This window comes from Oncorhynchus keta, chromosome 37, assembly GCF_023373465.1.
Source record: "Oncorhynchus keta strain PuntledgeMale-10-30-2019 chromosome 37, Oket_V2, whole genome shotgun sequence".
Classification (NCBI taxonomy): domain Eukaryota; kingdom Metazoa; phylum Chordata; class Actinopteri; order Salmoniformes; family Salmonidae; genus Oncorhynchus; species Oncorhynchus keta.
The window spans coordinates 17000720-17028609 of record NC_068457.1 but is presented as its reverse complement, the minus strand read 5'-3'; the positions used below and the strand labels follow the sequence as shown (position 1 = coordinate 17028609).

At 42.0% G+C, this 27890-nt stretch overlaps 2 protein-coding genes and 1 long non-coding RNA gene across 9 annotated transcripts; 1 reads left to right on the top strand and 2 right to left on the bottom strand.

Moving 5' to 3' along the window:
• Window positions 1-64: 64 nt before the first annotated feature.
• Window positions 65-3969, top strand: LOC118375677 (uncharacterized). Of its 2 annotated transcripts, none has more exons than XR_004823873.2 (4): window positions 65-653; window positions 1027-1084; window positions 3294-3405; window positions 3483-3969. It is a non-coding gene; the product is annotated as an uncharacterized LOC118375677 (long non-coding RNA). The 2 variants fall into 2 exon arrangements; XR_004823872.2 differs by having other exon boundaries at window positions 66-653; window positions 3262-3405.
• On the bottom strand, window positions 3968-27146 carry LOC118370006 (ubiquitin carboxyl-terminal hydrolase 40-like). The gene is made up of 31 exons (XM_052499330.1): window positions 26287-27146; window positions 26127-26194; window positions 25916-26029; window positions 25607-25771; window positions 24950-25096; window positions 24672-24815; window positions 24392-24520; window positions 24150-24251; window positions 23924-24031; window positions 23566-23781; window positions 23277-23412; window positions 22994-23075; window positions 22652-22823; window positions 22478-22562; window positions 22312-22382; window positions 21845-22203; window positions 21575-21728; window positions 21331-21391; window positions 11517-11570; window positions 7792-7967; window positions 7625-7661; window positions 7353-7417; window positions 6775-6849; window positions 6564-6687; window positions 6391-6473; window positions 6197-6315; window positions 6050-6115; window positions 5694-5904; window positions 5502-5597; window positions 5269-5354; window positions 3968-5101 (listed from the first exon to the last, which is right to left on the bottom strand). Exons 1-31 carry the CDS (start codon window positions 26477-26479, stop codon window positions 4978-4980), a joined length of 3822 nt encoding a protein of 1273 aa, XP_052355290.1. The 5' UTR covers window positions 26480-27146; the 3' UTR covers window positions 3968-4977.
• Window positions 18782-21315, bottom strand: LOC127916691 (uncharacterized). Of its 6 annotated transcripts, none has more exons than XM_052499332.1 (2): window positions 20740-21315; window positions 18782-20700 (listed from the first exon to the last, which is right to left on the bottom strand). In XM_052499332.1, exons 1-2 carry the CDS (start codon window positions 21158-21160, stop codon window positions 19832-19834), a joined length of 1290 nt encoding a protein of 429 aa, XP_052355292.1. In that variant the 5' UTR covers window positions 21161-21315; the 3' UTR covers window positions 18782-19831. The 6 variants fall into 6 exon arrangements, with proteins under 6 accessions (XP_052355292.1, XP_052355294.1, XP_052355291.1 ...); XM_052499334.1 differs by having other exon boundaries at window positions 20779-21315; XM_052499331.1 differs by having other exon boundaries at window positions 18782-20856; window positions 20896-21315.
• Window positions 27147-27890: the final 744 nt, after the last annotated feature.

Below are 27890 nucleotides of genomic sequence, written 5' to 3'. Positions count from 1 at the left end.
ATGATCCCTGGTATGACCATCTTAAAACAATTCCATATGTTAGCTCAGTAGAAACCTAGCCCCGGGCCCATAGACTCGAGGGGGTTAAAAGGTCATATATTTTTACAGTTAAATGATGTCTTTACTATAAATATTTTTTTTAAATGAGGAGGGGTGGGGCCCTCCAAATGATTAAGTTTGTCCCTGGGTCCAGGTCCAACTTTTTGGATAGGAGAAGGCCTCCAATCTCTCCAAAATAAAGACTCAATTTATATATTTTCAGCCCAGAGCTTCTCATTCCAGACCCTATTTGGGTGCCAATTTGGTATGATTAAATGACCAACCAAGTTTATACCAACTTCTACCAGTCTGTATGTTGATTGCATATATTACTTTCTATTCTTATCCCAAACAAATTCACTGACCCTTGCTTTTACATTTCTTTAATGACCTGACTGGGTTGTTGTTCAAGAGAAATAGACTGCTTGTGTCAGCTCAGATGGTAAACAATCACCTAGGATCAAGACCAAAACCAGGAAAGGTAACCAAGCAGTAGGCGTGGCTTGGTTGACATAAACAGTTGTGTCCCTTAGTAACCAGGTAAGTGGTCTCAGTTTGGCGTAGAGACTGAAAGCTGATCGAAAGGTGTGGGACATACGGCTAAAGAGCTACAGGTAAATTGGGGACGGGGGAGTGGGGATGTGTACAGTGGTGACCCTCAGTCACTTATTGTGTGTGTGGACAACTTCACAGTGTGGAGAATACAGTACTCTCCGAATGACTAATCTCATGCTTGACCAGATGACCCGACTCAAACTCAGGCTGCTGGAGAAGGTCATTGATTATTTGATTGAGTTTTTAAAGTTTTGGATATCAAATAATCATCTGATCATTTACTTTGATCGACAAAAATGCCATGTTTTTAACTTATGAGTGAAACAAAAAGTAGTAAAAGAGGCAATCTTTTCTGATGTTGTGAGTTCTGGCTGCACATGGCCTCTTGTTGACTGCTGACTCCTCCCCTCCTGCTTGTCTTCATGTCCACAGCGACTGGAGAAGGAGAGGGACAACAAGGACAGCAGAGCAGAGTCTGCCCCATCCACCAGTAAGACTACAACATGTTAGAAAATAAATATTGTAATGAAGCGTTGAAGTACGAGAAAACCCTCTGATTGTTCCTTTCTGTGTGACTGTGTTTTCTGATGTTTCTGATGCTATTTCTCTCTTAGACAGCTGATGCTATTTCTCTCACACAGACAGCTGATGCTATTTCTCTCTTACACAGACAGCTGATGCTATTTCGATCTTAGACAGCTGATGCTATTTCTCTCTTACACAGACAGCTGATGCTATTTCGCTCTAAGACAGCTGATGCGATTTCTCTCTTAGACAGCTGATGCGATTTCTCTCTTAGACAGCTGATGCTATTTCTCTCTTACACAGACAGCTGATGCTATTTCTCTCTTACACAGACAGCTGATGCTATTTCGCTCTTACACAGACAGCTGATGCTATTTCGCTCTTAGACAGCTGATGCGATTTCTCTCTTAGACAGCTGATGCTGTTTCTCTCTTAGACAGCTGATGCTATTTCTCTCTTAGACAGCTGATGCTATTTCTCTCTTAGACAGCTGATGCTATTTCTCTCTTAGACAGCTGATGCTATTTCTCTCTTAGACAGCTGATGCTATTTCTCTCTTAGACAGCTGATGCTATTTCTCTCTTAGACAGCTGATGCTATTTCTCTCTTAGACAGCTGATGCTATTTCTCTCTTAGACAGCTGATGCTATTTCTCTCTTAGACAGCTGATGCTATTTCTCTCTTAGACAGCTGATGCTATTTCTCTCTTACACAGACAGCTGATGCTATTTCTCTCTTACACAGACAGCTGATGCTATTTCTCTCTTACACAGACAGCTGATGCTATTTCTCTCTTACACAGACAGCTGATGCTATTTCTCTCTTACACAGACAGCTGATGCTATTTCTCTCTTACAGACAGCTGATGCTATTTCCATCTTAGACAGCTGATGCTATTTCTCTCTTACACAGACAGCTGATGCTATTTCTCTTTTAGACAGCTGATGCTATTTCGATCTTAGACAGCTGATGCTATTTCTCTCTAACACAGACAGCTGATGCTATTTCGCTCTTACACAGACAGCTGATGCTATTTCTCTCTTAGACAGCTGATGCTATTTCTCTCTTACACAGACAGCTGATGCCATTTCTCTCTTACACAGACAGCTGATGCCATTTCTCTCTTACACAGACAGCTGATGCTATTTCTTTCTTACACAGACAGCTGATGCTATTTCTCTCTTACACAGACAGCTGATGCTATTTCTCTCTTACACAGACAGCTGATGCTATTTCGCTCTTACACAGACAGCTGATGCTATTTCTCTCTTAGACAGCTGATGCTATTTCGCTCTTAGACAGCTGATGCTATTTCGCTCTTAGACAGCTGATGCTATTTCGCTCTTAGACAGCTGATGCTATTTCGCTCTTAGACAGCTGATGCTATTTCTCTCTTAGACAGCTGATGCTATTTCGCTCTTAGACAGCTGATGCTATTTCTCTCTTAGACAGCTGATGCTATTTCTCTCTTACACAGACAGCTGATGCTATTTCTCTCTTACACAGACAGCTGATGCTATTTCTCTCTTACACAGACAGCTGATGCTATTTCTCTCTTAGACAGCTGATGCGATTTCTCTCTTAAGACAGCTGATGCTATTTCTCTCTTAGACAGCTGATGATATTTCTCTCTTACACAGACAGCTGATGATATTTCTCTCTTACACAGACAGCTGATGATATTTCTCTCTTACACAGACAGCTGATGATATTTCTCTCTTACACAGACAGCTGATGCTATTTCTCTCTTACACAGACAGCTGATGCGATTTCTCTCTTAGAAAGCTGATGCGATTTCTCTCTTAGACAGCTGATGCGATTTCTCTCTTAGACAGCTGATGCTATTTCTCTCTTACAGACAGCTGATGCTATTTCTCTCTTACACAGACAGCTGATGCTATTTCTCTCTTAGACAGTTGATGCCATTTCTCTCTTACACAGACAGCTGATGCTATTTCTCTCTTAAACAGACAGCTGATGCTATTTCTCTCTTACACAGACAGCTGATGCTATTTCTCTCTTAAACAGACAGCTGATGCCATTTCTCTCTTACAGACAGCTGATGCTATTTCTCTCTTAAACAGACAGCTGATGCCATTTCTCTCTTACACAGACAGCTGATGCTATTTCTCTCTTACACAGACAGCTGATGCCATTTCTCTCTTGGTCTGTAGTTGCCCCAGCAGCCTACTACCTTCATACAGCAGTTACCACAGCAACAGCCCTTCATACAAAAGATGCCCCCTCCTCAGCCAAACCATGCACCACAGTCTGGGAGCATCAAAGGTAAACACACACACAAATGCCAAATGCAGCTACTTGTGTGTGTGCATAATGTTCATTTTCATGTATGTGTGTGTTAGACATGGTGGAGCTGATGTTGATGCAGAATGCATCAGATCATAATGCACAACATGATGCTGAAAGCAATGTCTCCCACGGCCCTGTCACCACCTAACCCAGGACAGGTCCGTTTCACACACACCCACATCATTTATGTCAAATCAAATCGGATTTATCACAAGCGCCGAATACAACAGATGTAGACCTTACTGTGACATGCTTACAAGCTCTTAACCAACAATGTAGCTCAAGAAAGAGGGTCAGTCAATGTAAATAGTCCAGATGGCCATTTGATTAATTGTTCAGCATGTTTGATAAGCATTGTTTTGGTATAGCCAAATATGATGGTTTTATGGAGAATTTGCTTCTTGGTACTGGCAACAAGTTGTAAATTCAAATGTGTAGGCCTACTATGATTCGTGGCTGCTACAGAGAATATGCAAATGATAAAGGTATGTAAACATGCATCATGACTTCAAAATAAATAAAACAAGATTTGCAAACATGCATCTTGATCAGTTTTATTCTGTATTTAATCCAAAACACATCTGTCAAACCTTGCATCTTGGCAAGGACCCTCACCACAAGTAGAAGTCAAACTGTACTCAAAACTAACTTAAGTTATTACAGCAAATGAAAAAATAAAAACATCAGATTAGTTAGGAAACCAAATAATCTCATAATCCAAAACAAAGTCGCTCGTATTCATTGTCCAACCGTCACTTCTAAAAGTTATGTATGACGTATTAGTCAAATGATCCATTCATTATTTTAACTCCCTGAAATCCGACCACACACACCCACCGCATGCACATGGAACAAACATAATTATCGTATGATTAACGTGATCAACTCTGGTACAGAGGCATGATGGGATACAGAGACAAGAATATGGCGAGAGGGTGAGACCACGAAGCGAAGATGAAGTTAGGAGGGAAAGAAAGGAAGAGAGAGAGAGGGCGCAACAGAGAGGTAGAGAAATGAGGTAGGGAAGACTATTCTGGACTGAGCTGAATTGTGGCTCGTCCATGTTAAGGCATGGATATAAATCCACTAACTCTTATTAGAAATATAGGTGTATATATTATCTATAATCTACTGGTACATATCTATACCTCTGTGGTGTGTACCATTGCAAACTAGTCAGCATATACTGTAAATACATACCAATATATATGTAATACACCCAGTACTATGAGTGGAAATACTGGTTTCTATTGGATCTCATGTAGAGGGGAGAAGGGATCCAGGTGTAGTGACAGAGAGATGGAAGGAGAGTCAGAGACTGCAGCTTGTGACACTGAGTCGACAGAGGTCTGTATAGCGAACCAGTAAGTCATCCCACCACCAGACCTACACTAGCAGTAGATAGCAGATGTATGGGGGGTCATGCTGTGTGAACACATGATCAAAAATGTTTGGCACACAAACACGTCCCGAAGATTTTTCATTATGTTGAGCGATGCCACGGTGAGAGTCTGTATGTGCGCATGTGTTTGTGTGTGTAAGGCGAGGCTATCGGAACACCCCCACGTTAATTGACAGGGCCACCTCTGACTTCCTGGTCTTGATTGGCCCCATCTTCTTCTCTGGTCCCACCCCTCGGTTGGTCTCAACTTCAGCCCCCACACCCTGCCCTCTACAGGAGTAAAGAGGAAATAGTATCAAAGTAAACTGTAGACATTTACTTTTGTATTTATATTAACTTTAACTATAAATACACTTTCTTCTAAAGCTAATGTCATACACGAAAAGCAGTGTCAACACTGTGACCTGAGTCTCATTGGATATTTTAAGAAGCCCCACCCTTTCCTGCGTTGCTCCTTCTCTTCCCTCAACCTCTGCTCATCCTGTTGGGTGCTAAAGTCCCGGTTATTGTCAATCAACAGGTTCTGTCCAATCAGAAAAACACCATGTTACTGTCGAACTATTATCCAATCAGAAAACCATGTCACATTCAATAAGCAAGTTTTGTCCAATTAAAGCAGAGCAGGCTGGAAAGCAACCAATTCGATGAACCACAGAGGTGCATTTGTTACCTTGACACCGATGATGTCACCGTCTTTAAGGTGGAAAGGCGCTCCAAGCAGAGACTCCGCCTTTTTCTTCTTCTTCCGTTTGGACACCTGCTGGCTCTGTGTGCACGCATCAATAACAATCACCAGGAAGAGTCATAAAATAAACCACAGGAGAGTGACAACAAAACATCAGGCTCCCTCCACATCTCTTACCCAGTTGGAGAAAGTCTCCCAGGTGTGTGTGTGTGGCTGGTGCTTGGCCAGTAGCAGGGAGTCAGGAGAGAGGCCGTATGTTGAGGCTAAGGCAGAGCGTAGCGATCTGGGGGAAGGGTCTCGAGAAGCATCCCAGACCAGGTCCTCTGGAGGGTAGTAACCCCGCTCCCCTGGCACCCCCATCTGGATACGCAGCAACACCTCCTTGGGACTGGGGGAGGGAGCAATGGGGCAATAAGATGGAGGGAGAGGAAGAAAAGAGGGAGGGAGGGAGGGAGGGATAACAACAGATCCAGAAATCATGCTTCCGGTATCTGCTTAACTGACCAATGAGAGTAGAATAACCCCAGGCTTACCCAAGATCCTCTTCTCTCAGTAGCTGCTGCACACAAAACTCCACCCCACTGCTCAACTTCAACTTCCTGTGAACAGATACTTGTTGAGAAAAAGAAAGGGACGAGAGGAGATGGACAGAAGTGAGAGGGAGGAGTGTGTGTGTGTACCTGAGTGTGTGTTGTTGTCCTCTGAGGATACGGGTTAGTCTTTGTCCCTCCAGCTGCCACACACGCAGAAACGCAGGAGTGGGCACACAAACATACTGCAGCTCCGGCAGGGTCAGCACCTAACACACAGAGTATTAACACACACAGCATGGACAGACACAGACTGGAAGGAGAAGTATCAACACACACACTACCTGAGTCTTCAGCTCTTCCAGTGTAGCCTCCTCTGAGATCTCCACCTGTCCCACAGTCCTCAGCTCCACCATGGCCCCGCCCACTAAACACACACACATTTTAACCAGTGGACTTAGTTTCATACTGTGTGTGTGTGTGTGTGTGTGTGTGTGTGTGTGTGTGTGTGTCTCACCTGTAGTCATATCCTCCAACCTCTGACCCTCCGTGGACCCCGCGGCCATGCCGTTGACCTCTGTTTCCATGGAGACAACAGAGCTCGGCTCCACATACAGCCAGACTGACAGCTTCAGAAAACCCTGAGAGAGAAAAGGGGGACGTGAGAGAGGGAATACATGTCTGTAGAGAGTAAATGGGGTTGAAAGAGAACAGGAAGTTGAGTGTACCTTGGGAGGAAGTCGTCCCTCAGTAATCACCAGAGCGTCTCCATGACTCATCTTCAGCTCTGAGAGAGACGCCTCCTGGGAAAGAAACAAGAGAGATTGTGGCAGTTAGTGAAAAAGAGTGCGGAAAATGTATCCCACTTCCTGATTTCGCTGAAGCTATCATTTATTAGGACCCAGGGATTATCGTGAGAATAACACCCGACTATGGTCTGTTCTTAAGCCTGACGCGAAGCAGAGGTCAGAGGAAACAGCCCTTAGGAGGGTGTTATTCACTGATAATCCTGGGTTCGAGGGCCCTTATTGCTTTAACAAAACAATTGCCGGCATATAGAAAAGATGAACAACCGGTTTTCATAAAAAAATATATATGTTTTAGACAAACCTCAACTGTTGAGACACATTTTTTCCCCAGGGAGATCAAGCTTATTAATTGCCTGCCTGGGCTGTGGGACGCTGAAGGAGCATTGCGAATTCAAATTAAACTGTTAACAGGCATTACCTGGGGGATTGCCGTGAATAACTCCCTGTATCAACCAATCAGCATCCAAACAACCAGTTTTATAATTCTGGTTACTCACCTCATCCATCAAAGCCTCTCCCACCTCCTCACACCAGTTCAGCCTCCTTAGATGCCACCCGTCCCCTGTACACACAACACACATACCATTACATCACTACCCCTACACCATTACCCCTACAACATTACCCCATACACCGCTACCCCTACACCATTACCCCTACACCGCTACCCCTACACCGCTACCCCTACCCCTACACCATTACCCCTACACCATTAACACAAAAGCACACAAGGGAGAAGGGACACACTCTTATAATCCAATAGTTTTACCTTCAAGTCTTGCTGACTCCAACATTTTCTTGAGACACTACAATAGAATGTATAGATAGGATTAGCACTCATTAGCAGAGAAGCAGATACACTGTCTGACAGAGAGACAGACACAGGCAGGCAGGCAGATATATAGACTGACCAGCAGACCAGCAGTCATTCCCCACCTGTTTAACTGTGCTGGACCGCTCTACAATGATTTCCCCCTCCAAGCCAGAGGAGGATGCTGTCCCCACACTGAAGTACAGGAACAGCTGTGTGTCTTTGGGGGCCATTCCAGGACAGAGGGACAGGGAGGTCATCAGCCGAACCCCAGCGTCACGAACATTCAGCTCCTCACACACTGTGGGAGGCAACACACACACACACACGGCTTGACGTTCAGGTAAATACATTCAGGTAAATTGCCAGTGGCACACCGGGCCATTGCCAACTGAAAGCTACTGCCCCCCCCCAAATCTATATCAGGTGATTTTATCTTTAGTTTGCGGGCTGAGCAAGCTAGCCCATAATAACCTACCCTCCATACACAAATAATTACAATTTACTTGACAATATCACATTTAAATTGATTGGATGGAAAAATAAAACATCTCGCAATCTCAAAAAGGGTGTTGTTATTGTTGCGATTTTGAACAGTCAGCAGGCTACCGTTGTAGGGCCAATAAAATCTGTTTTATCTTTAGCCACATTTTTCCCAGTTTCCGAGTTCTCAGGTTTTCACTATCAAAATCACTCTTATTTATTTATAGAAAAACAACAAAAATTGAATATTTTAAGTCCTCAACAATGCTTAAACCACATCGGTAGACCACTTAAGATCTGGGAAAAATCCCAAATGTTTTTTAAAATTAAATTGCTTACCTTGCAAGAGACCATTGTGTTTGTCTAGCGGTGTAGAGCTACTGTACCATGGAGCCTACAATATACATGTGATGGCAGAGTTTGCAAAACAAATGCCCACCCTATTTATACAAACCTTCCTGAAATAATTGTGCCAGGTAGGCCTCCTGTGTAGTCAACATTTAACTGGGAAGGTTATGGAAAGCCTTGAGAAACTTTCATTCAAACAGAGCATGATGACAAAACTGTGCATTGCAAAGATTTAACCAAGACTTTGGCCAAACATCTTAAATACCTGTGTTTCATTCCCATTGTTGCCTTATAATATCTACCAGTAAATGCTAAGTTGAAACATATTTCCTTCATACCCTACCAACAACCCTACTACTGTCCTTCTTCTGTGTGCAGCTCCACACAACAACCAGTGGCGAGCTGCTCTTTCTTGCTGCCCGACAGATGAACTAGTCAGTGAGCGTGTGATAATCTGCATAAAGAACTAACAGCTTTGGGAATGTTGTTGTTTTTTTCAACAATTATACGTATAACCTAGATTGAAAATAGAATTATTACAATATTTTTTTTTTTTTTTTTGGGGGGCAGTGACGTGGAGGTTTGACTGGCCTGTAGGGCTTCCAAAACCTACCCGGGCCAGCAGGCAGCCCTGTATGTCGAGCCCTTACCTTAACTATAGCTGATGATATTAGGAGTGGTAACAGTACCTTAACTATAGCTGATGATATTAGGAGTGGTAACAGTACCTTAACTATAGCTGATGATATTAGGAGTGGTAACAGTACCTTAACTATAGCTGATGATATTAGGAGTGGTAACAGTACCTTAACTATAGCTGATGATATTAGGAGTGGTAACAGTACCTTAACTATAGCTGATGATATTAGGAGTGGTAACAGTACCTTAACTATAGCTGATGATATTAGGAGTGGTAACAGTACCTTAACTATAGCTGATGATATTAGGAGTGGTAACAGTACCTTAACTATAGCTGATGATATTAGGAGTGGTAATAGTAACAGTACCTTAACTATAGCTGATGATATTAGGAGTGGTAACGGTACCTTAACTATAGCTGATGATATTAGGAGTGGTAACAGTAACAGTACCTTAACTATAGCTGATGATATTAGGAGTGGTAACGGTAACAGTAACTTAACTATAGCCGATGATATTAGGAGTAGTAACAGTACCTTAACTATAGCTGATGATATTAGGAGTGGTAACAGTAACAGTACCTTAACTATAGCTGATGATATTAGGAGTGGTAACAGTACCTTAACTATAGCTGATGATATTAGGAGTGGTAACAGTAACAGTACCTTAACTATAGCTGATGATATTAGGAGTGGTAACAGTACCTTAACTATAGCTGATGATATTAGGAGTGGTAACAGTACCTTAACTATAGCTGATGATATTAGGAGTGGTAACAGTACCTTAACTATAGCTGATGATATTAGGAGTGGTAACAGTACCTTAACTATAGCTGATGATATTAGGAGTGGTAACAGTAACAGTACCTTAACTATAGCTGATGATATTAGGAGTGGTAATAGTAACAGTACCTTAACTATAGCTGATGATATTAGGAGTGGTAACGGTACCTTAACTATAGCTGATGATATTAGGAGTGGTAACAGTAACAGTACCTTAACTATAGCTGATGATATTAGGAGTGGTAACGGTAACAGTACCTTAACTATAGCTGATGATATTAGGAGTGGTAACAGTAACAGTACCTTAACTATAGCTGATGATATTAGGAGTGGTAACGGTAACAGTAACTTAACTATAGCCGATGATATTAGGAGTAGTAACAGTACCTTAACTATAGCTGATGATATTAGGAGTGGTAACAGTAACAGTACCTTAACTATAGCTGATGATATTAGGAGTGGTAACAGTACCTTAACTATAGCTGATGATATTAGGAGTGGTAACAGTAACAGTACCTTAACTATAGCTGATGATATTAGGAGTGGTAACAGTACCTTAACTATAGCTGATGATATTAGGAGTGGTAACAGTACCTTAACTATAGCTGATGATATTAGGAGTGGTAACAGTACCTTAACTATAGCTGATGATATTAGGAGTGGTAACAGTACCTTAACTATAGCTGATGATATTAGGAGTGGTAACAGTACCTTAACTATAGCTGATGATATTAGGAGCGGTAACAGTAACTTAACTATAGCTGATGATATTAGGAGCGGTAACAGTACATTAACTATAGCTGATGATATTAGGAGAGGTAACAGTAACTTAACTATAGCTGATGATAGTAGGAGTGGTAACAGTAACTTAACTATAGCTCATGATATTAGGAGTGGTAACAGTAACAGTAACTTAACTATAGCTGATGATATTAGGAGTGGTAACAGTACCTTAACTATAGCTGATGATAGTAGGAGTGGTAACAGTACCTTAACTATAGCTGATGATAGTAGGAGTGGTAACAGTACCTTAACTATAGCTGATGATATTAGGAGTGGTAACAGTACCTTAACTATAGCTGATGATAGTAGGAGTGGTAACAGTACCTTAACTATAGCTGATGATATTAGGAGTGGTAACAGTAACTTAACTATAGCTGATGATATTAGGAGTGGTAACAGTACCTTAACTATAGCTGATGATATTAGGAGTGGTAACAGTACCTTAACTATAGCTGATGGTATTAGGAGTGGTAACGGTAACCGTAACTTAACTATAGCTGATGATATTAGGAGTGGTAACAGTACCTTAACTATAGCTGATGATATTAGGAGTGGTAACAGTACCTTAACTATAGCTGATGATATTAGGAGTGGTAATAGTAACAGTACCTTAACTATAGCTGATGATATTAGGAGTGGTAACAGTACCTTAACTATAGCTGATGATATTAGGAGTGGTAATAGTACCTTAACTATAGCTGATGATATTAGGAGTGGTAATAGTATGTCGAGCCCTGCATCAATACATACATACAATTAGGACGAAGTAAGAGTTAGATGTGTTTATGTGTGAGCGTCATTGGGTGTTACAGTACCTGGGGGCAGGAGTTTCCCTGTACGGTCCACCTGCCTCAGACAGCATGCCACACCTGGACAGAGATACACACACCAGTGAAGAGACAACAAACACATATCTACCATAATAATACTGGCTGTATTAGGAGTGGTAACAGTAACAGTACCTTAACTATAGCTGATGATATTAGGAGTGGTAACAGTACCTTAACTATAGCTGCTGCTATTAGGAGTGGTAACAGTAACAGTACCTTAACTATAGCTGATGATATTAGGAGTGGTAACAGTAACAGTACCTTAACTATAGCTGATGATATTAGGAGTGGTAACAGTAACAGTACCTTAACTATAGCTGATGATATTAGGAGTGGTAACAGTACCTTAACTAAAGCTGCTGCTATTAGGAGTGGTAACAGTAACAGTACCTTAACTATAGCTGATGATATTAGGAGTGGTAACAGTACCTTAACTATAGCTGATGATAGTAGGAGTGGTAACAGTAACAGTACCTTAACTATAGCTGATGATATTAGGAGTGGTAACAGTACCTTAACTATAGCTGATGATATTAGGAGTGGTAACAGTACCTTAACTATAGCTGATGATAGTAGGAGTGGTAACAGTAACAGTACCTTAACTATAGCTGATGATATTAGGAGTGGTAACAGTACCTTAACTATAGCTGATGATATTAGGAGTGGTAACAGTACCTTAACTATAGCTGATGATATTAGGAGTGGTAACAGTAACAGTACCTTAACTATAGCTGATGATATTAGGAGTGGTAACAGTACCTTAACTATAGCTGATGATATTAGGAGTGGTAACAGTAACAGTACCTTAACTATAGCTGATGACATTAGGAGTGGAAACAGTATCTGACCCATAGCTGATGATATTAGGAGTGGTAACAGTAACTTAACTATAGCTGATGATATTAGGAGTAGTAACAGTACCTTAACTATAGCTGATGATATTAGGAGTGGTAACAGTAACAGTACCTTAACTATAGCTGATGATATTAGGAGTAGTAACAGTAACAGTATCTGACCTATAGCTGATGATATTAGGAGTGGTAACAGTACCTTAACTATAGCTGATGATATTAGGAGTGGTAACAGTACCTTAACTATAGCTGATGATATTAGGAGTGGAAACAGTATCTGACCCATAGCTGATGATATTAGGAGTGGTAACAGTAACTTAACTATAGCTGATGATATTAGGAGTGGTAACAGTAACAGTACCTTAACTATAGCTGATGATATTAGGAGTGGTAACAGTACCTTAACTATAGCTGATGATATTAGGAGTGGTAACAGTATCTGACCTATAGCTGATGATATTAGGAGTGGTAACAGTAACAGTACCTTAACTATAGCTGATGATATTAGGAGTGGTAACAGTAACAGTACCTTAACTATAGCTGATGATATTAGGAGTGGTAACAGTAACAGTACCTTAACTATAGCTGATGATATTAGGAGTGGAAACAGTATCTGACCCATAGCTGATGATATTAGGAGTGGTAACAGTAACAGTACCTTAACTATAGCTGATGATATTAGGAGTGGTAACAGTACCTTAACTATAGCTGATGATATTAGGAGTGGTAATAGTAACAGTACCTGAACTATAGCTGATGATATTAGGAGTAGTAACAGTACCTTAACTATAGCTGCTGATATTAGGAGTGGAAACAGTATCTGACCCATAGCTGATGATATTAGAGTGGTAACAGTATCTGACCTATAGCTGATGATATTAGGAGTGGTAATAGTAACAGTACCTGAACTATAGCTGATGATATTAGGAGTAGTAACAGTACCTTAACTATAGCTGATGATATTAGGAGTGGTAATAGTAACAGTACCTGAACTATAGCTGATGATATTAGGAGTAGTAACAGTACCTTAACTATAGCTGATGATATTAGGAGTGGTAATAGTAACAGTACCTTAACTATAGCTGCTGATATTAGGAGTGGTAATAGTAACAGTACCTTAACTATAGCTGATGATATTAGGAGTGGTAACAGTACCTTAACTATAGCTGATGATAGTAGGAGTGGTAATAGTAACAGTACCTTAACTATAGCTGATGATATTAGGAGTAGTAACAGTACCTTAACTATAGCTGATGATATTAGGAGTAGTAACAGTACCTTAACTATAGCTGATGATATTAGGAGTGGTAATAGTAACAGTACCTTAACTATAGTTGATGATATTAGGAGTGGTAACAGTACCTGACCTGTAGCTGATGATATTAGGAGTGGTAATAGTAACAGTACCTTAACTATAGCTGATGATATTAGGAGTGGTAATAGTAACAGTACCTGACCTGTAGCTGATGATATTAGGAGTGGTAATAGTAACAGTACCTTAACTATAGCTGATGATATTAGGAGTGGTAACAGTACCTTAACTATAGCTGATGATATTAGGAGTGGTAACAGTACCTTAACTATAGCTGATGATATTAGGAGTGGTAACAGTACCTTAACTATAGCTGATGATATTAGGAGTGGTAACAGTAACAGTACCTTAACTATAGCTGATGATATTAGGAGTGGTAACAGTAACAGTACCTTAACTATAGCTGATGATATTAGGAGTGGTAACAGTACCTTAACTATAGCTGATGATATTAGGAGTGGTAATAGTATCTGACCTATAGCTGATGATATTAGGAGTGGTAACAGTAACAGTACCTTAACTATAGCTGATGATATTAGGAGTGGTAACAGTACCTTAACTATAGCTGATGATATTAGGAGTAGTAACAGTACCTTAACTATAGCTGATGATATTAGGAGTGGTAATAGTAACAGTACCTTAACTATAGTTGATGATATTAGGAGTGGTAACAGTACCTGACCTGTAGCTGATGATATTAGGAGTGGTAATAGTAACAGTACCTTAACTATAGCTGATGATATTAGGAGTGGTAATAGTAACAGTACCTGACCTGTAGCTGATGATATTAGAGTGGTAATAGTAACAGTACCTTAACTATAGCTGATGATATTAGGAGTGGTAACAGTACCTTAACTATAGCTGATGATATTAGGAGTGGTAACAGTACCTTAACTATAGCTGATGATATTAGAGTGGTAACAGTAACAGTACCTTAACTATAGCTGATGATATTAGGAGTGGTAACAGTAACAGTACCTTAACTATAGCTGATGATATTAGGAGTGGTAACAGTAACAGTACCTTAACTATAGCTGATGATATTAGAGTGGTAACAGTACCTTAACTATAGCTGATGATATTAGGAGTGGTAACAGTAACAGTAACTTAACTATAGCTGATGATATTAGGAGTGGTAACTGTACCTTAACTATAGCTGATGATATTAGGTGTGGTAACAGTAACTGAACTATAGCTGATGATATTAGAGTGGTAACAGTATCTGACCTATAGCTACTGCTATTAGGAGTGGTAACAGTAACAGTAACTTAACTATAGCTGATGATATTAGGAGTAGTAACAGTAACTTAACTATAGCTGATGATATTAGGAGTGGTAACAGTATCTTAACTATAGCTGATGATATTAGGAGTAGTAACAGTACCTTAACTATAGCTGATGATATTAGGAGTGGTAATAGTAACAGTAACTTCACTATAGCTGATGATATTAGGAGTGGTAATAGTAACAGTAACTTCACTATAGCTACTGCTATTAGGAGTGGTAACAGTAACAGTAACTTAACTATAGCTGATGATATTAGGAGTGGTAAGAGTAACAGTAACTTCACTATAGCTACTGCTATTAGGAGTGGTAACAGTAACAGTAACTTAACTATAGCTGATGATATTAGGAGTGGTAACAGTAACTTAACTATAGCTGATGATATTAGGAGTGGTAACAGTAACTTAACTATAGCTGATGATATTAGGTGTGGTAACAGTAACTTAACTATAGCTGATGATATTAGGAGTGGTAACAGTAACTTAACTATAGCTGATGATATTAGGAGTGGTAACAGTAACTTAACTATAGCTGATGATATTAGGAGTGGTAACAGTACCTTAACTATAGCTGATGATATTAGGAGTGGTAACAGTATCTGACCTATAGCTGATGATATTAGGAGTGGTAACAGTAACTTAACTGTAGCTGATGATATTAGGAGTAGTAACAGTAACTTAACTATAGCTGATGATATTAGGAGTGGTAACAGTATCTGACCTATAGCTGATGATATTAGGAGTGGTAACAGTAACAGTACCTTAACTATAGCTGATGATATTAGGAGTGGTAACAGTAACAGTACCTTAACTATAGCTGATGATATTAGGAGTGGAAACAGTATCTGACCCATAGCTGATGATATTAGGAGTGGTAACAGTAACAGTACCTTAACTATAGCTGATGATATTAGGAGTGGTAACAGTACCTTAACTATAGCTGATGATATTAGGAGTGGTAATAGTAACAGTACCTGAACTATAGCTGATGATATTAGGAGTAGTAACAGTACCTTAACTATAGCTGCTGATATTAGGAGTGGAAACAGTATCTGACCCATAGCTGATGATATTAGGAGTGGTAACAGTATCTGACCTATAGCTGATGATATTAGGAGTGGTAATAGTAACAGTACCTGAACTATAGCTGATGATATTAGGAGTAGTAACAGTACCTTAACTATAGCTGATGATATTAGGAGTGGTAATAGTAACAGTACCTGAACTATAGCTGATGATATTAGGAGTAGTAACAGTACCTTAACTATAGCTGATGATATTAGGAGTGGTAATAGTAACAGTACCTTAACTATAGCTGCTGATATTAGGAGTGGTAATAGTAACAGTACCTTAACTATAGCTGATGATATTAGGAGTGGTAACAGTAACAGTACCTTAACTATAGCTGATGATAGTAGGAGTGGTAATAGTAACAGTACCTTAACTATAGCTGATGATATTAGGAGTAGTAACAGTACCTTAACTATAGCTGATGATATTAGGAGTAGTAACAGTACCTTAACTATAGCTGATGATATTAGGAGTGGTAATAGTAACAGTACCTTAACTATAGTTGATGATATTAGGAGTGGTAACAGTACCTGACCTGTAGCTGATGATATTAGGAGTGGTAATAGTAACAGTACCTTAACTATAGCTGATGATATTAGGAGTGGTAATAGTAACAGTACCTGACCTGTAGCTGATGATATTAGGAGTGGTAATAGTAACAGTACCTTAACTATAGCTGATGATATTAGGAGTGGTAACAGTACCTTAACTATAGCTGATGATATTAGGAGTGGTAACAGTACCTTAACTATAGCTGATGATATTAGGAGTGGTAACAGTACCTTAACTATAGCTGATGATATTAGGAGTGGTAACAGTAACAGTACCTTAACTATAGCTGATGATATTAGGAGTGGTAACAGTAACAGTACCTTAACTATAGCTGATGATATTAGGAGTGGTAACAGTACCTTAACTATAGCTGATGATATTAGGAGTGGTAATAGTATCTGACCTATAGCTGATGATATTAGGAGTGGTAACAGTAACAGTACCTTAACTATAGCTGATGATATTAGGAGTGGTAACAGTACCTTAACTATAGCTGATGATATTAGGAGTAGTAACAGTACCTTAACTATAGCTGATGATATTAGGAGTGGTAATAGTAACAGTACCTTAACTATAGTTGATGATATTAGGAGTGGTAACAGTACCTGACCTGTAGCTGATGATATTAGGAGTGGTAATAGTAACAGTACCTTAACTATAGCTGATGATATTAGGAGTGGTAATAGTAACAGTACCTGACCTGTAGCTGATGATATTAGGAGTGGTAATAGTAACAGTACCTTAACTATAGCTGATGATATTAGGAGTGGTAACAGTACCTTAACTATAGCTGATGATATTAGGAGTGGTAACAGTACCTTAACTATAGCTGATGATATTAGGAGTGGTAACAGTAACAGTACCTTAACTATAGCTGATGATATTAGGAGTGGTAACAGTAACAGTACCTTAACTATAGCTGATGATATTAGGAGTGGTAACAGTAACAGTACCTTAACTATAGCTGATGATATTAGGAGTGGTAACAGTACCTTAACTATAGCTGATGATATTAGGAGTGGTAACAGTAACAGTAACTTAACTATAGCTGATGATATTAGGAGTGGTAACTGTACCTTAACTATAGCTGATGATATTAGGTGTGGTAACAGTAACTGAACTATAGCTGATGATATTAGGAGTGGTAACAGTATCTGACCTATAGCTACTGCTATTAGGAGTGGTAACAGTAACAGTAACTTAACTATAGCTGATGATATTAGGAGTAGTAACAGTAACTTAACTATAGCTGATGATATTAGGAGTGGTAACAGTATCTTAACTATAGCTGATGATATTAGGAGTAGTAACAGTACCTTAACTATAGCTGATGATATTAGGAGTGGTAATAGTAACAGTAACTTCACTATAGCTGATGATATTAGGAGTGGTAATAGTAACAGTAACTTCACTATAGCTACTGCTATTAGGAGTGGTAACAGTAACAGTAACTTAACTATAGCTGATGATATTAGGAGTGGTAACAGTAACAGTAACTTCACTATAGCTACTGCTATTAGGAGTGGTAACAGTAACAGTAACTTAACTATAGCTGATGATATTAGGAGTGGTAACAGTAACTTAACTATAGCTGATGATATTAGGAGTGGTAACAGTAACTTAACTATAGCTGATGATATTAGGTGTGGTAACAGTAACTTAACTATAGCTGATGATATTAGGAGTGGTAACAGTAACTTAACTATAGCTGATGATATTAGGAGTGGTAACAGTAACTTAACTATAGCTGATGATATTAGGAGTGGTAACAGTACCTTAACTATAGCTGATGATATTAGGAGTGGTAACAGTATCTGACCTATAGCTGATGATATTAGGAGTGGTAACAGTAACTTAACTGTAGCTGATGATATTAGGAGTAGTAACAGTAACTTAACTATAGCTGATGATATTAGGAGTGGTAACAGTATCTGACCTATAGCTGATGATATTAGGAGTGGTAACAGTAACAGTACCTTAACTATAGCTGATGATATTAGGAGTGGTAATAGTAACAGTATTTTTTATTTCACCTTTATTTAACCAGGTAGGCAAGTTGAGAACAAGTTCTCATTTACAATTGCGACCTGGCCAAGATGAAGCAAAGCAGTTCGACACATACAACAACACAGAGTTACACATGGAGTAAAAACAAACATACAGTCATTAATACAGTCGAAAAATAAGTCTATATACAATGTGAGCAAATGAGGTGAGATAAGGGAGGTAAAGGCAAAAAAGGCCTTGGCGAAGTAAATACAATATAGCAAGTAAAACACTGGAATGGTAGATTTGCAGTGGAAGAATGTGCAAAGTAGAAATAATGGGGTGCAAAGGAGCTAAATAAATAAATACAGTAGGGGGAGAGGTAGTTGTTTGGGCTAAGTACAGGTGCAGGAATCTGTAAACTGCACTGACAGCTGGTGCTTAAAGCTAGTGAGGGAGATAAGTGTTTCCAGTTTCAGAGATTTTTGTAGTTCGTTCCAGTCATTGGCAGCAGAGAACTGGAAGGAGAGGAGGAATAGGAAAATTGGCTTTGGGGGTGACCAGAGAGATATACCTACTGGAGCACGTGCTACAGGTGGGTGCTGCTATGGTGACCAGCGAGCTGAGATAAGGGGGAACTTTACCTAGCAGGGTCTTGTAGATGACCTGGAACCAGTGGGTTTGGCGACGAGTATGAAGCGAGGGCCAGGCAACGAGAGAGTACAGGTCGCAGTGGTGGGTAGTATATGGGGCTTTGGTGACAAAATGGATGGCACTGTGATAGACTGCAGCAAATTTGTTGAGTAGAGTGTTGGAGGCTATTTTATAGATGACATCACCGAAGTTGAGGATCGGTAGGATGGTCAGTTTTTCGAGGGTATGTTTGGCAGCATGAGTGAAGGATGCTTTGTTGTGAAATAGGAAGCCAATTCTAGATTTAACTTTGGATTGGAGATGTTTGATGTGAGTCTGGAAGGAGAGTTTACAGTCTAACCAGACACCCAGGTATTTGTAGTTGTCCACATATTCTAAGTCAGAACCGTCCAGAGTAGTGATGTTGGACGGGCGGGCAGGTGCGGGCAGCGATCGGTTGAACAGCATGCATTTAGTTTTACTTGTATTTAAGAGCAGTTGGAGGCCACTGAAGGAGAGTTGTATGGCATTGAAACTCGTCTGGAGGGTTGTTAACAGTGTCCAAAGAAGGGCAAGAAGTATACAGAATGGTGTCGTCTACGTAGAGGTGGATCAGAGACTCACCAGCAGCAAGAGCGACATCATTGATGTATACAGAGAAGAGAGTCGGCCCAAGAATTGAACCCTGTGGCACCCCCATAGAGACTGCCAGAGACCCGGACAACAGGCCCTCCGATTTGACACACTGAACTCTATCAGAGAAGAAGTTGGTGAACCAGTAATGGTAATGGTAGGGAGTGGTAACAGTAACAGTATCAGTATCTGACCTATAGCTGCTGCTATTAGGAGTGGTAACAGTATCTGACCTATAGCTGCTGCTAGTAGGATTGGTATCAGTATCTGACCTATAGCTGCTGCTAGTAGGAGTGGTAATAGTAACAGTACCTGACCTATAGCTGATGATATTAGGAGCGGTAACAGTATCTGACCTATAGCTGATGATATTAGGAGCGGTAACAGTACCTTAACTATAGCTGATGATATTAGGAGCGGTAACAGTACCTTAACTATAGCTGATGATATTAGGAGTGGTAACAGTACCTTAACTATAGCTGATGATATTAGGAGTGGTAACAGTAACAGTACCTTAACTATAGCTGATGATATTAGGAGTGGTAACAGTAACAGTACCTTAACTATAGCTGATGATATTAGGAGTGGTAACAGTAACAGTACCTTAACTATAGCTGATGATATTAGGAGTGGTAACAGTAACAGTACCTGACTTATAGCTGATGATATTAGGAGTGGTATCAGTATCTGACCTATAGCTGCTGCTATTAGGAGTGGTAACAGTATCTGACCTATAGCTGCTGCTATTAGGAGTGGTAACATTATCTGACCTATAGCTGCTGCTATTAGGAGTGGTAACAGTATCTGACCTATAGCTGCTGCTATTAGGAGTGGTAACAGTATCTGACCTATAGCTGCTGCTATTAGGAGTGGTAACATTATCTGACCTATAGCTGCTGCTATTAGGAGTGGTAACAGTATCTGACCTATAGCTGCTGCTATTAGGAGTGGTAACAGTATCTGACCTATAGCTGCTGCTATTAGGAGTGGTAACAGTATCTGACCTATAGCTGCTGCTATTAGGAGTGGTAACATTATCTGACCTATAGCTGCTGCTATTAGGAGTGGTAACAGTATCTGACCTATAGCTGCTGCTATTAGGAGTGGTAACAGTATCTGACCTATAGCTGCTGCTATTAGGAGTGGTAACAGTATCTGACCTATAGCTGCTGCTATTAGGAGTGGTAACAGTATCTGACCTATAGCTGCTGCTATTAGGAGTGGTAACAGTATCTGACCTATAGCTGCTGCTATTAGGAGTGGTAACATTATCTGACCTATAGCTGTTGCTATTAGGAGTGGTAACATTATCTGACCTATAGCTGTTGCTATTAGGAGTGGTAACAGTATCTGACCTATAGCTGCTGCTAGTAGGAGTGGTATCAGTATCTGACCTATAGCTGCTGCTAGTAGGAGTGGTATCAGTATCTGACCTATAGCTGCTGCTAGTAGGAGTGGTAACAGTAACAGTATTTGACCTGCTAGATGCTCCTGTAGCTGCAGCTCTGCTATGGCCCTCTGTTTCACCTCACATAGGAGCTAGAAAAGAACACACACACATTAACATACTAAACACACACATTAACATACTAAACACACACATTAACATACTAAACACACACATTAACATACTAAACACACACATTAACATACTGAACACACACATTAACATACTAAACACACATACCACCGCCACACGCACCCACACACTTGCTAGCTCACCATGTTTCCAGAGGCAGGGACCTTTGCCCTCATCCTCTCCTCCTCTTCCTCCCCCCCTCCTCTTCTTCTTCTCTCTGGTCGGTATTCCACCAGAAGCCAGCGACAGTCTGATGGTGTTGTCACGGTTACCATATCACCACTCACACTGAACACACTGGGAGAGAGAGACATTACACACACAGCCATAGCAAACACACCAACCACACCTCATATCTGTCAGTCACTTACACAGACTGACACAATGCCGCGCGCACACACCACGCTGCCTACCTGCTGTCCTGTGTCTGTGGCTCCAGCACCAGCAGTGCGTCTCCATCCTTCAAGGCCAGCTCCTTCAGGGTCCTCTGCATGTCTCCAGGAGGGAATACCCTCCACCCGCTGGCCCCCCCTCCCTCCCCTCCCCTCTTCTCCTGACACAGGAGGCTCTCCTGTGGCTCCCCTAATGCCTCCCTCACCTCTCCTAGAGTCACCCTCCCAGCGAAACCCCTCGACTGCTTCGTCAGCCCCGAGCCTCCTTCCTCTCCCACTCCTTCTCCCTCCCCCTCCTCTTCTTCTCCCAGAGAGGGGCGAACCACGGTCAGCAACACTGGTTCCCACTCGGCTCCTGTTTGGACAGTCGCCCCACAAACCTGAGGAAATAAAGGGGATATGATATGACCCGACAGCAGTTTTGGTTTTAGGACATCCAGTAGCAGTATGTACAATGGTGGATTGTGTTGATTTGAGTGTCTCCTCACCTCTCTGCCGTTCCACACAAATAGATCAGTGCCGGACAAGATGCCTGCACTGTAAAGAGACACCTCGTCATCTGAAACACACACATACTAAAGTTCAGAATCAACTCTCACTGAATGGACATGCTGCAAATGTGTGCATGTTTAAGTGTGTGTGTGCATGTCTCACCTGTGAGAGTGTTGTAGAGGTGAAGGCCGGCTGGCAGACTTCTGGCCACAGTCAGAGCCATATCCCCCTCCCAGAAATCCTGCTTCTGAACACACACACACAGGTTTGAGCTTTTTGCTCAGTGCCATGGCGGCATTAAGGAAGTGCGTTAATGAGTCGGAGGGATGACGTCACCTGGTAGATGATCATTCGCAGGTCTCCTACGGTCCTGCAGCGGTCGAAGGTGAGGTTGGTGGCCTCTTTCTGCTCTATGCTGATTGGCTTAAGAGCTCCGTTTTCCAACCTATAGTGTGGCGCTAGGTGGAGACGCAGCTCAACACTGTTATTGCTGGCCTCAAACGCCTCCCTATAGCAGAGTACACACACACAGATAGCCGCAAAACATTGCAAAATACAGTCTTCGTTTGTGTGTGTGTGTGTGTGTGTGTGTGTGTGTGTGTGTGTGTGTGTGTGTGTGTGTGTGTGTGTGTGTGTGTGTGTGTGTGTGTGTGTGTGTGTGTGTGTACACGTGAGTACCGTCTCTGTTGTAGTCTTCTGTTCTCCTCTTCAGCCATCTCTAAGAGGTGAGGGGGAACCTGATACCCAGGATTCCTGAGGGCTGCCAGGGGGAAAATCTCATTTGAAAGACTGTGTACGTTTTCATGTCTCTCCTTCACCATCTCTCTTCCTCTCCCACTCGCATCAAGTTTGGATGTGGCTCTCCTTTCCTTGCGCTCACTCACTCACTCTCTCCCTCCCTTTCCTTCTTACGCCTCTCTCCCACACACAAACACACACCCACACACAAACACCCACGTACCTCCAGAAGGCCTGCGTAGCAGTGTCTTCCTATAGAACAGCATGTAGGCACTCTCCTTTCCCTGGTACATTTTCTCTACGTCTCTCTCGTGGATCGACGTCACTGTGGAGTCATTCAGATCAAACCAGTGGCTGCCCTGTGGAGAGATGGAGAGAGGAAGAAAGATGCATGGATAAATGGAGATTGAGAGCGAGAGAGAGAAAAAAGATTTAAACATAACCAATTGCAGCATCAACATAGCAGACACACCATCATTAAAGCAGAACCATGAGAGGTCTAACTAGTGTACCTGTGGTTCTGGTGCCGTCTTCGGTTCTGTCTCCAGTCCTGGTTCTGGTAGGTGGTTGGCTGTGTTATTGTGGACTGGGTCTGGGGTAGAGCTAGAGCCAGGGGTTAGGTGGGCTGGGCTGGAGGGCTGGGTCACCGGGCTAGGGGGGTTGGCTTTCAGGGCCACCCAAGTGCCATTATTGACCAACACAAACACATCACTGTGGTTCTGGAGGAACTGCAGAGGGAGAGAGGAGGCGAGAGGGAGAGGGAGATGAGTGGAAGGATAACATGTAGAACGATGTAGAGGAGATAAGGAAAGCGAAGTGTTTATGTGGCATTGTGGAGCTCTTGGGGGACGCCCATCAGTCATGTCCTACCTTGCCTATGGGGCCGTGGAGTTTCCTGTACTTCTTGCTCCAAGAAGAACCGATCTTGTCCATCAGTCTCTGACCCAGCTGGTCCAGCAGCACGCTCCTGCTCTCCTCCTACAGGCCAGGAGGGGAACAACACCACATTAAGATCAGATACAGTCACTGGACCTACTGATGATGTGGCCCGTGGTGCTCCCGTTCCATTGGGTTGAACCAGCATGCTTTGCGTTACCTGGGCTATTATGGAAGAGAGTACAGATAGAGGGTCGTCTTTCTCCAGCTCAGGATACACTCTCACTTCCTTCTTCTGAACCTTGGGTTTGGTATCCTCCTCCTGATACAAACGCATGCGCGAAAATACAAAAGACACACAAACACACAATTCGCTATTAGCACATTTAGTGACATACTCCAAGCCTCGATTGTCTGATATGCATTTGTTGTTCTCTCCTCCCCCCTCCCGCGCTCTCTCACCGGCGGTTCCCACAAGCCGAGGTGGTCCATGTCTTTGATGTAGACGTGGTAATGGCCTCCATAACAGCCTCCCTTATGGATGATGACAGAGAAGAGTTCATAGGAGTACTCCGAGTCCTCGTCTTCAGTCTGGGAGAGAGGGTGACATAGCATAGTCATTATAATGCGACATAACATGTTCTTAAATGGTTTGACATTATATGTACTCTACATGACTTAGTTAAAACAAGAGTAAGTGGCAGTGAAGCAATGCAGATCCATGTGTGTGGTTGTCCAGTACCTGTTCACAGAAGGGCCTGAGGTTGATGGTGAGAGGGAAGGTGTAGCGACCAGTCTCCTTGTAACGCTCACACCTGGCAAAGTCAAAGTTAAACCTCAACAGAGACACTGTCAGGAAGGGAGGGAGCTTCCTCAGCTTGGCAGACTGCAGAGGGAGAGGGGGAGAGAGAGAACAGAGGAGAGGGAGGGAAAGAGGGAGCAAGGGAGAGAGTCCTGGAATCAGTACCAATTCTAGAATAAACAAGTACAATTTAAATCCATGCCAATACTCCTACTAACCTTAGCAGCAGTGACTAGTTGGTCACACTGGCCACAGCGGTAGAGGTTACTGCCTTCAAACATCTCCTCTTCCACAAACATGTCCCAGAGCGCCCCTTCCAGGCCACACACACCACGTACACACACCGTCAAGTCCAGGAAGTCCTCCTGAGAGGGAAAAAGAGAGCCAAGAGAATGAGGTGTAAGCAACACAAAGATACGCGCAGGTACAGATAAACACATGTACCCGTGTTATCTCAATCTCTTCATTCAATGACTCAATCATGGACACTCTTACTGATAGTTGTGGCTGCTTTGTGTGATGTATTGTTGTCTCTACCTTCTTTCCCTTTGTGCTGTTGTCTGTGCCCAATAATGTTTGTACCCTGTTGTGTGTTGCTACCACGTCGTGCTGCTGCCATGTTGTGTTGCTATCATGTTGTTGGCATGTGTTGCTACCATGCCATGTTGTCATGTGCTGCTGCCATGCTGTTGTTTTCTTAGGGCTCTCTTTATGTAGTGTTGTCTCTTTTGTTGTGATGTGTGTTTTGTCCTATATTTTTAATCCCCCGTCCCCGCAGGAGACCTTTTTTTTGCCTTTTGGTAGGCCATCATTATGAATAATAATTTGTCCTGAACTGACTTGCCTAGTTCAATAAAGGTTAAATAAATAAAAACCTGTCTCTGGCTGATGTTGCCACACTCTTTGCAGAGAATGCTGTTGACAGTGGTACCATGGTAGAGGCGCTGGATGAACGCACTGCCGCTGGTGTCCACTAGGGAGTGCTCTAGGGCACTGAACAGAATCCTGTTCAACTCCTGCACATCATGTTGCCTGCTCTCCTACGGGAGAGAGATGAGACAGAGTGGTAAGCAAAATACTGTAGGAGAAAGCGATGTAGCATTATATAAAGCAAGCCTCATTCTCTAGTTTAGTCCCTGCGTCACACACACACTCGTTCACATGCTCATGTTCACACACACTACCTCGCTGTTGTTCCATCCGAAGCTGTCAGTGAGATCAGTAGTAGAGGCACTCTGTTGGTCCACCAAGAGTAGACGAGCAAACAGCCTCTGGAGCTCCAATGGAATAACCCTGACCTGAGAGACAGAGTTAATGTACTACTCAAACACACCAATACAAATAAAGACATGCACACAGTGAGGAACACACACACTCCCATGGTTGGTTCTTTACCTTGGCCTCTGGTTTGTCTTTGTCCTCCAGGCAGCCCAATTCCTTTGGACCCAGACTGAACAGCTCCTCTACACACACACACACACACACACACACACACAATTTCAAATACAGTATGAACCACAGACAGAACACCAAGTGACCTGACTTGACCTCTCACCTCTGAACTCCGGGGTGAAGAGCAGGGTCTGGAGCAGGGAGTTGAGGTAGCACGTCCCTCCCTGGTTTTTAATCCCACTGAGGTTCACTCTTCCCCGGGGTGGAGGTGGCTCCCCTTCCCCCTTTACAACTCTACCTCCGGAGGGAGCCAGAGAATATCCCTCCCCCTCTTCCTCGAAAAGACTCCCAAACATGGCTGGGCATGCGTCTGTGTTTCTCTTTCCTGTGAAACGCACCTTCTGGGGACTGAATTGAATGTCTAATTGTGTTCACGATCGCGTAGCTAGCTAACCAATGACTCCTCTTGCTATCTCATCTTGGTCTTGCCTAGCTCTCTGTTGATAGTAGTGGGACTGACTCTGAAATAAGACGACTTTACAGGGGTAAACATAGCTATGAATAGAAAAATAGTGTGTTCCCGTATTGTGCTTAAGTAAAAGCAATTATTGTAGTGGTTAACAAACAAGCTATACAATCATTGCCTTTACAACACGAGTTAATTTAGTGTGAACCGAGTTTACAACACCTAAATTCGGACCGGTGACAGACCTACCTGGCTATCTGACTCGTTAGCTATCAAGCAAAACGTGTTTCAGCGTTCCTGACGCAAATAGAGCTTTAACTCCAGAAATATCCTGATGCTTTTTTGGAAAGTTATACTCGAAACCAAACTCTGTCTACATTCCTCTGTTTTAAATAAGAGAAAACACGAAAAAACGTTAATAAAAACACCATTGATGAACAGTGCGCAGCCATAATGTCCAAAGGGTAGAGTGGGGCATTGTGGTAGTTGTAGTGTCGTTTTGAAATCACAGGTTGGCACCTCGGCTGAATAAACTACATGTCCACCAAGTCTCCTCTTCGATTTTGCAAGAGCATCAAGCCTCTTGTAGTTTTTATAACATGGCTTGTCTGTCATCCGGTGGATGTCTCAAACACACACAACAGATAAATCTGAACTGAAATGTGATGTATTTTCTGCAGGTAATCTTAAAGAAGGTTCATATGTGGCTACAAACCTGCTGGTCTTTTAACCACCTGTTCCGTTTTTGTGTAAAAGCACTGACACAAGCCACACATTTTAAAGGTATACTTTGGGATTTTGGCAATGAAGCCATTTGTCTACTTCCCCAGGGTCAGATGAACTCATGGATAGCATTTTTGTCTCTGTGTTAAGAATTCCCTGTCGGTGACTGTTAGCACCTCACAACCCTGAGCAAACTCCCCTCCCCATCCACTACAACCAGAGCCTGAGAGTCTAGGGGGAACCATAAACCTGCCTCTAAAACTTTCTCTGACCTGTGCCTTGATAGGTTGCTAGGGAGGTTACTAGGGGGCAGGACATCTACCCATCCTCTTGACACTGCAGGTCACACAATACTTGCAGTCTCCCTCAAGCAGTGGCAGAGAGCAACATCTGTCTCTGCCGATCAACAACTGGACTCACTCATATCTCTGGACTTGTGGGATGGTGTTGGTATTGTTCATAATAGTTAGTTGTTGTTGCATTATGTATAGCTTGTAACTTATAAACATGTTCAGGGATTATATGCCATTTATACACACCTTTATTACTGTTATTATGCTCTTGTGTTATCGTATGTA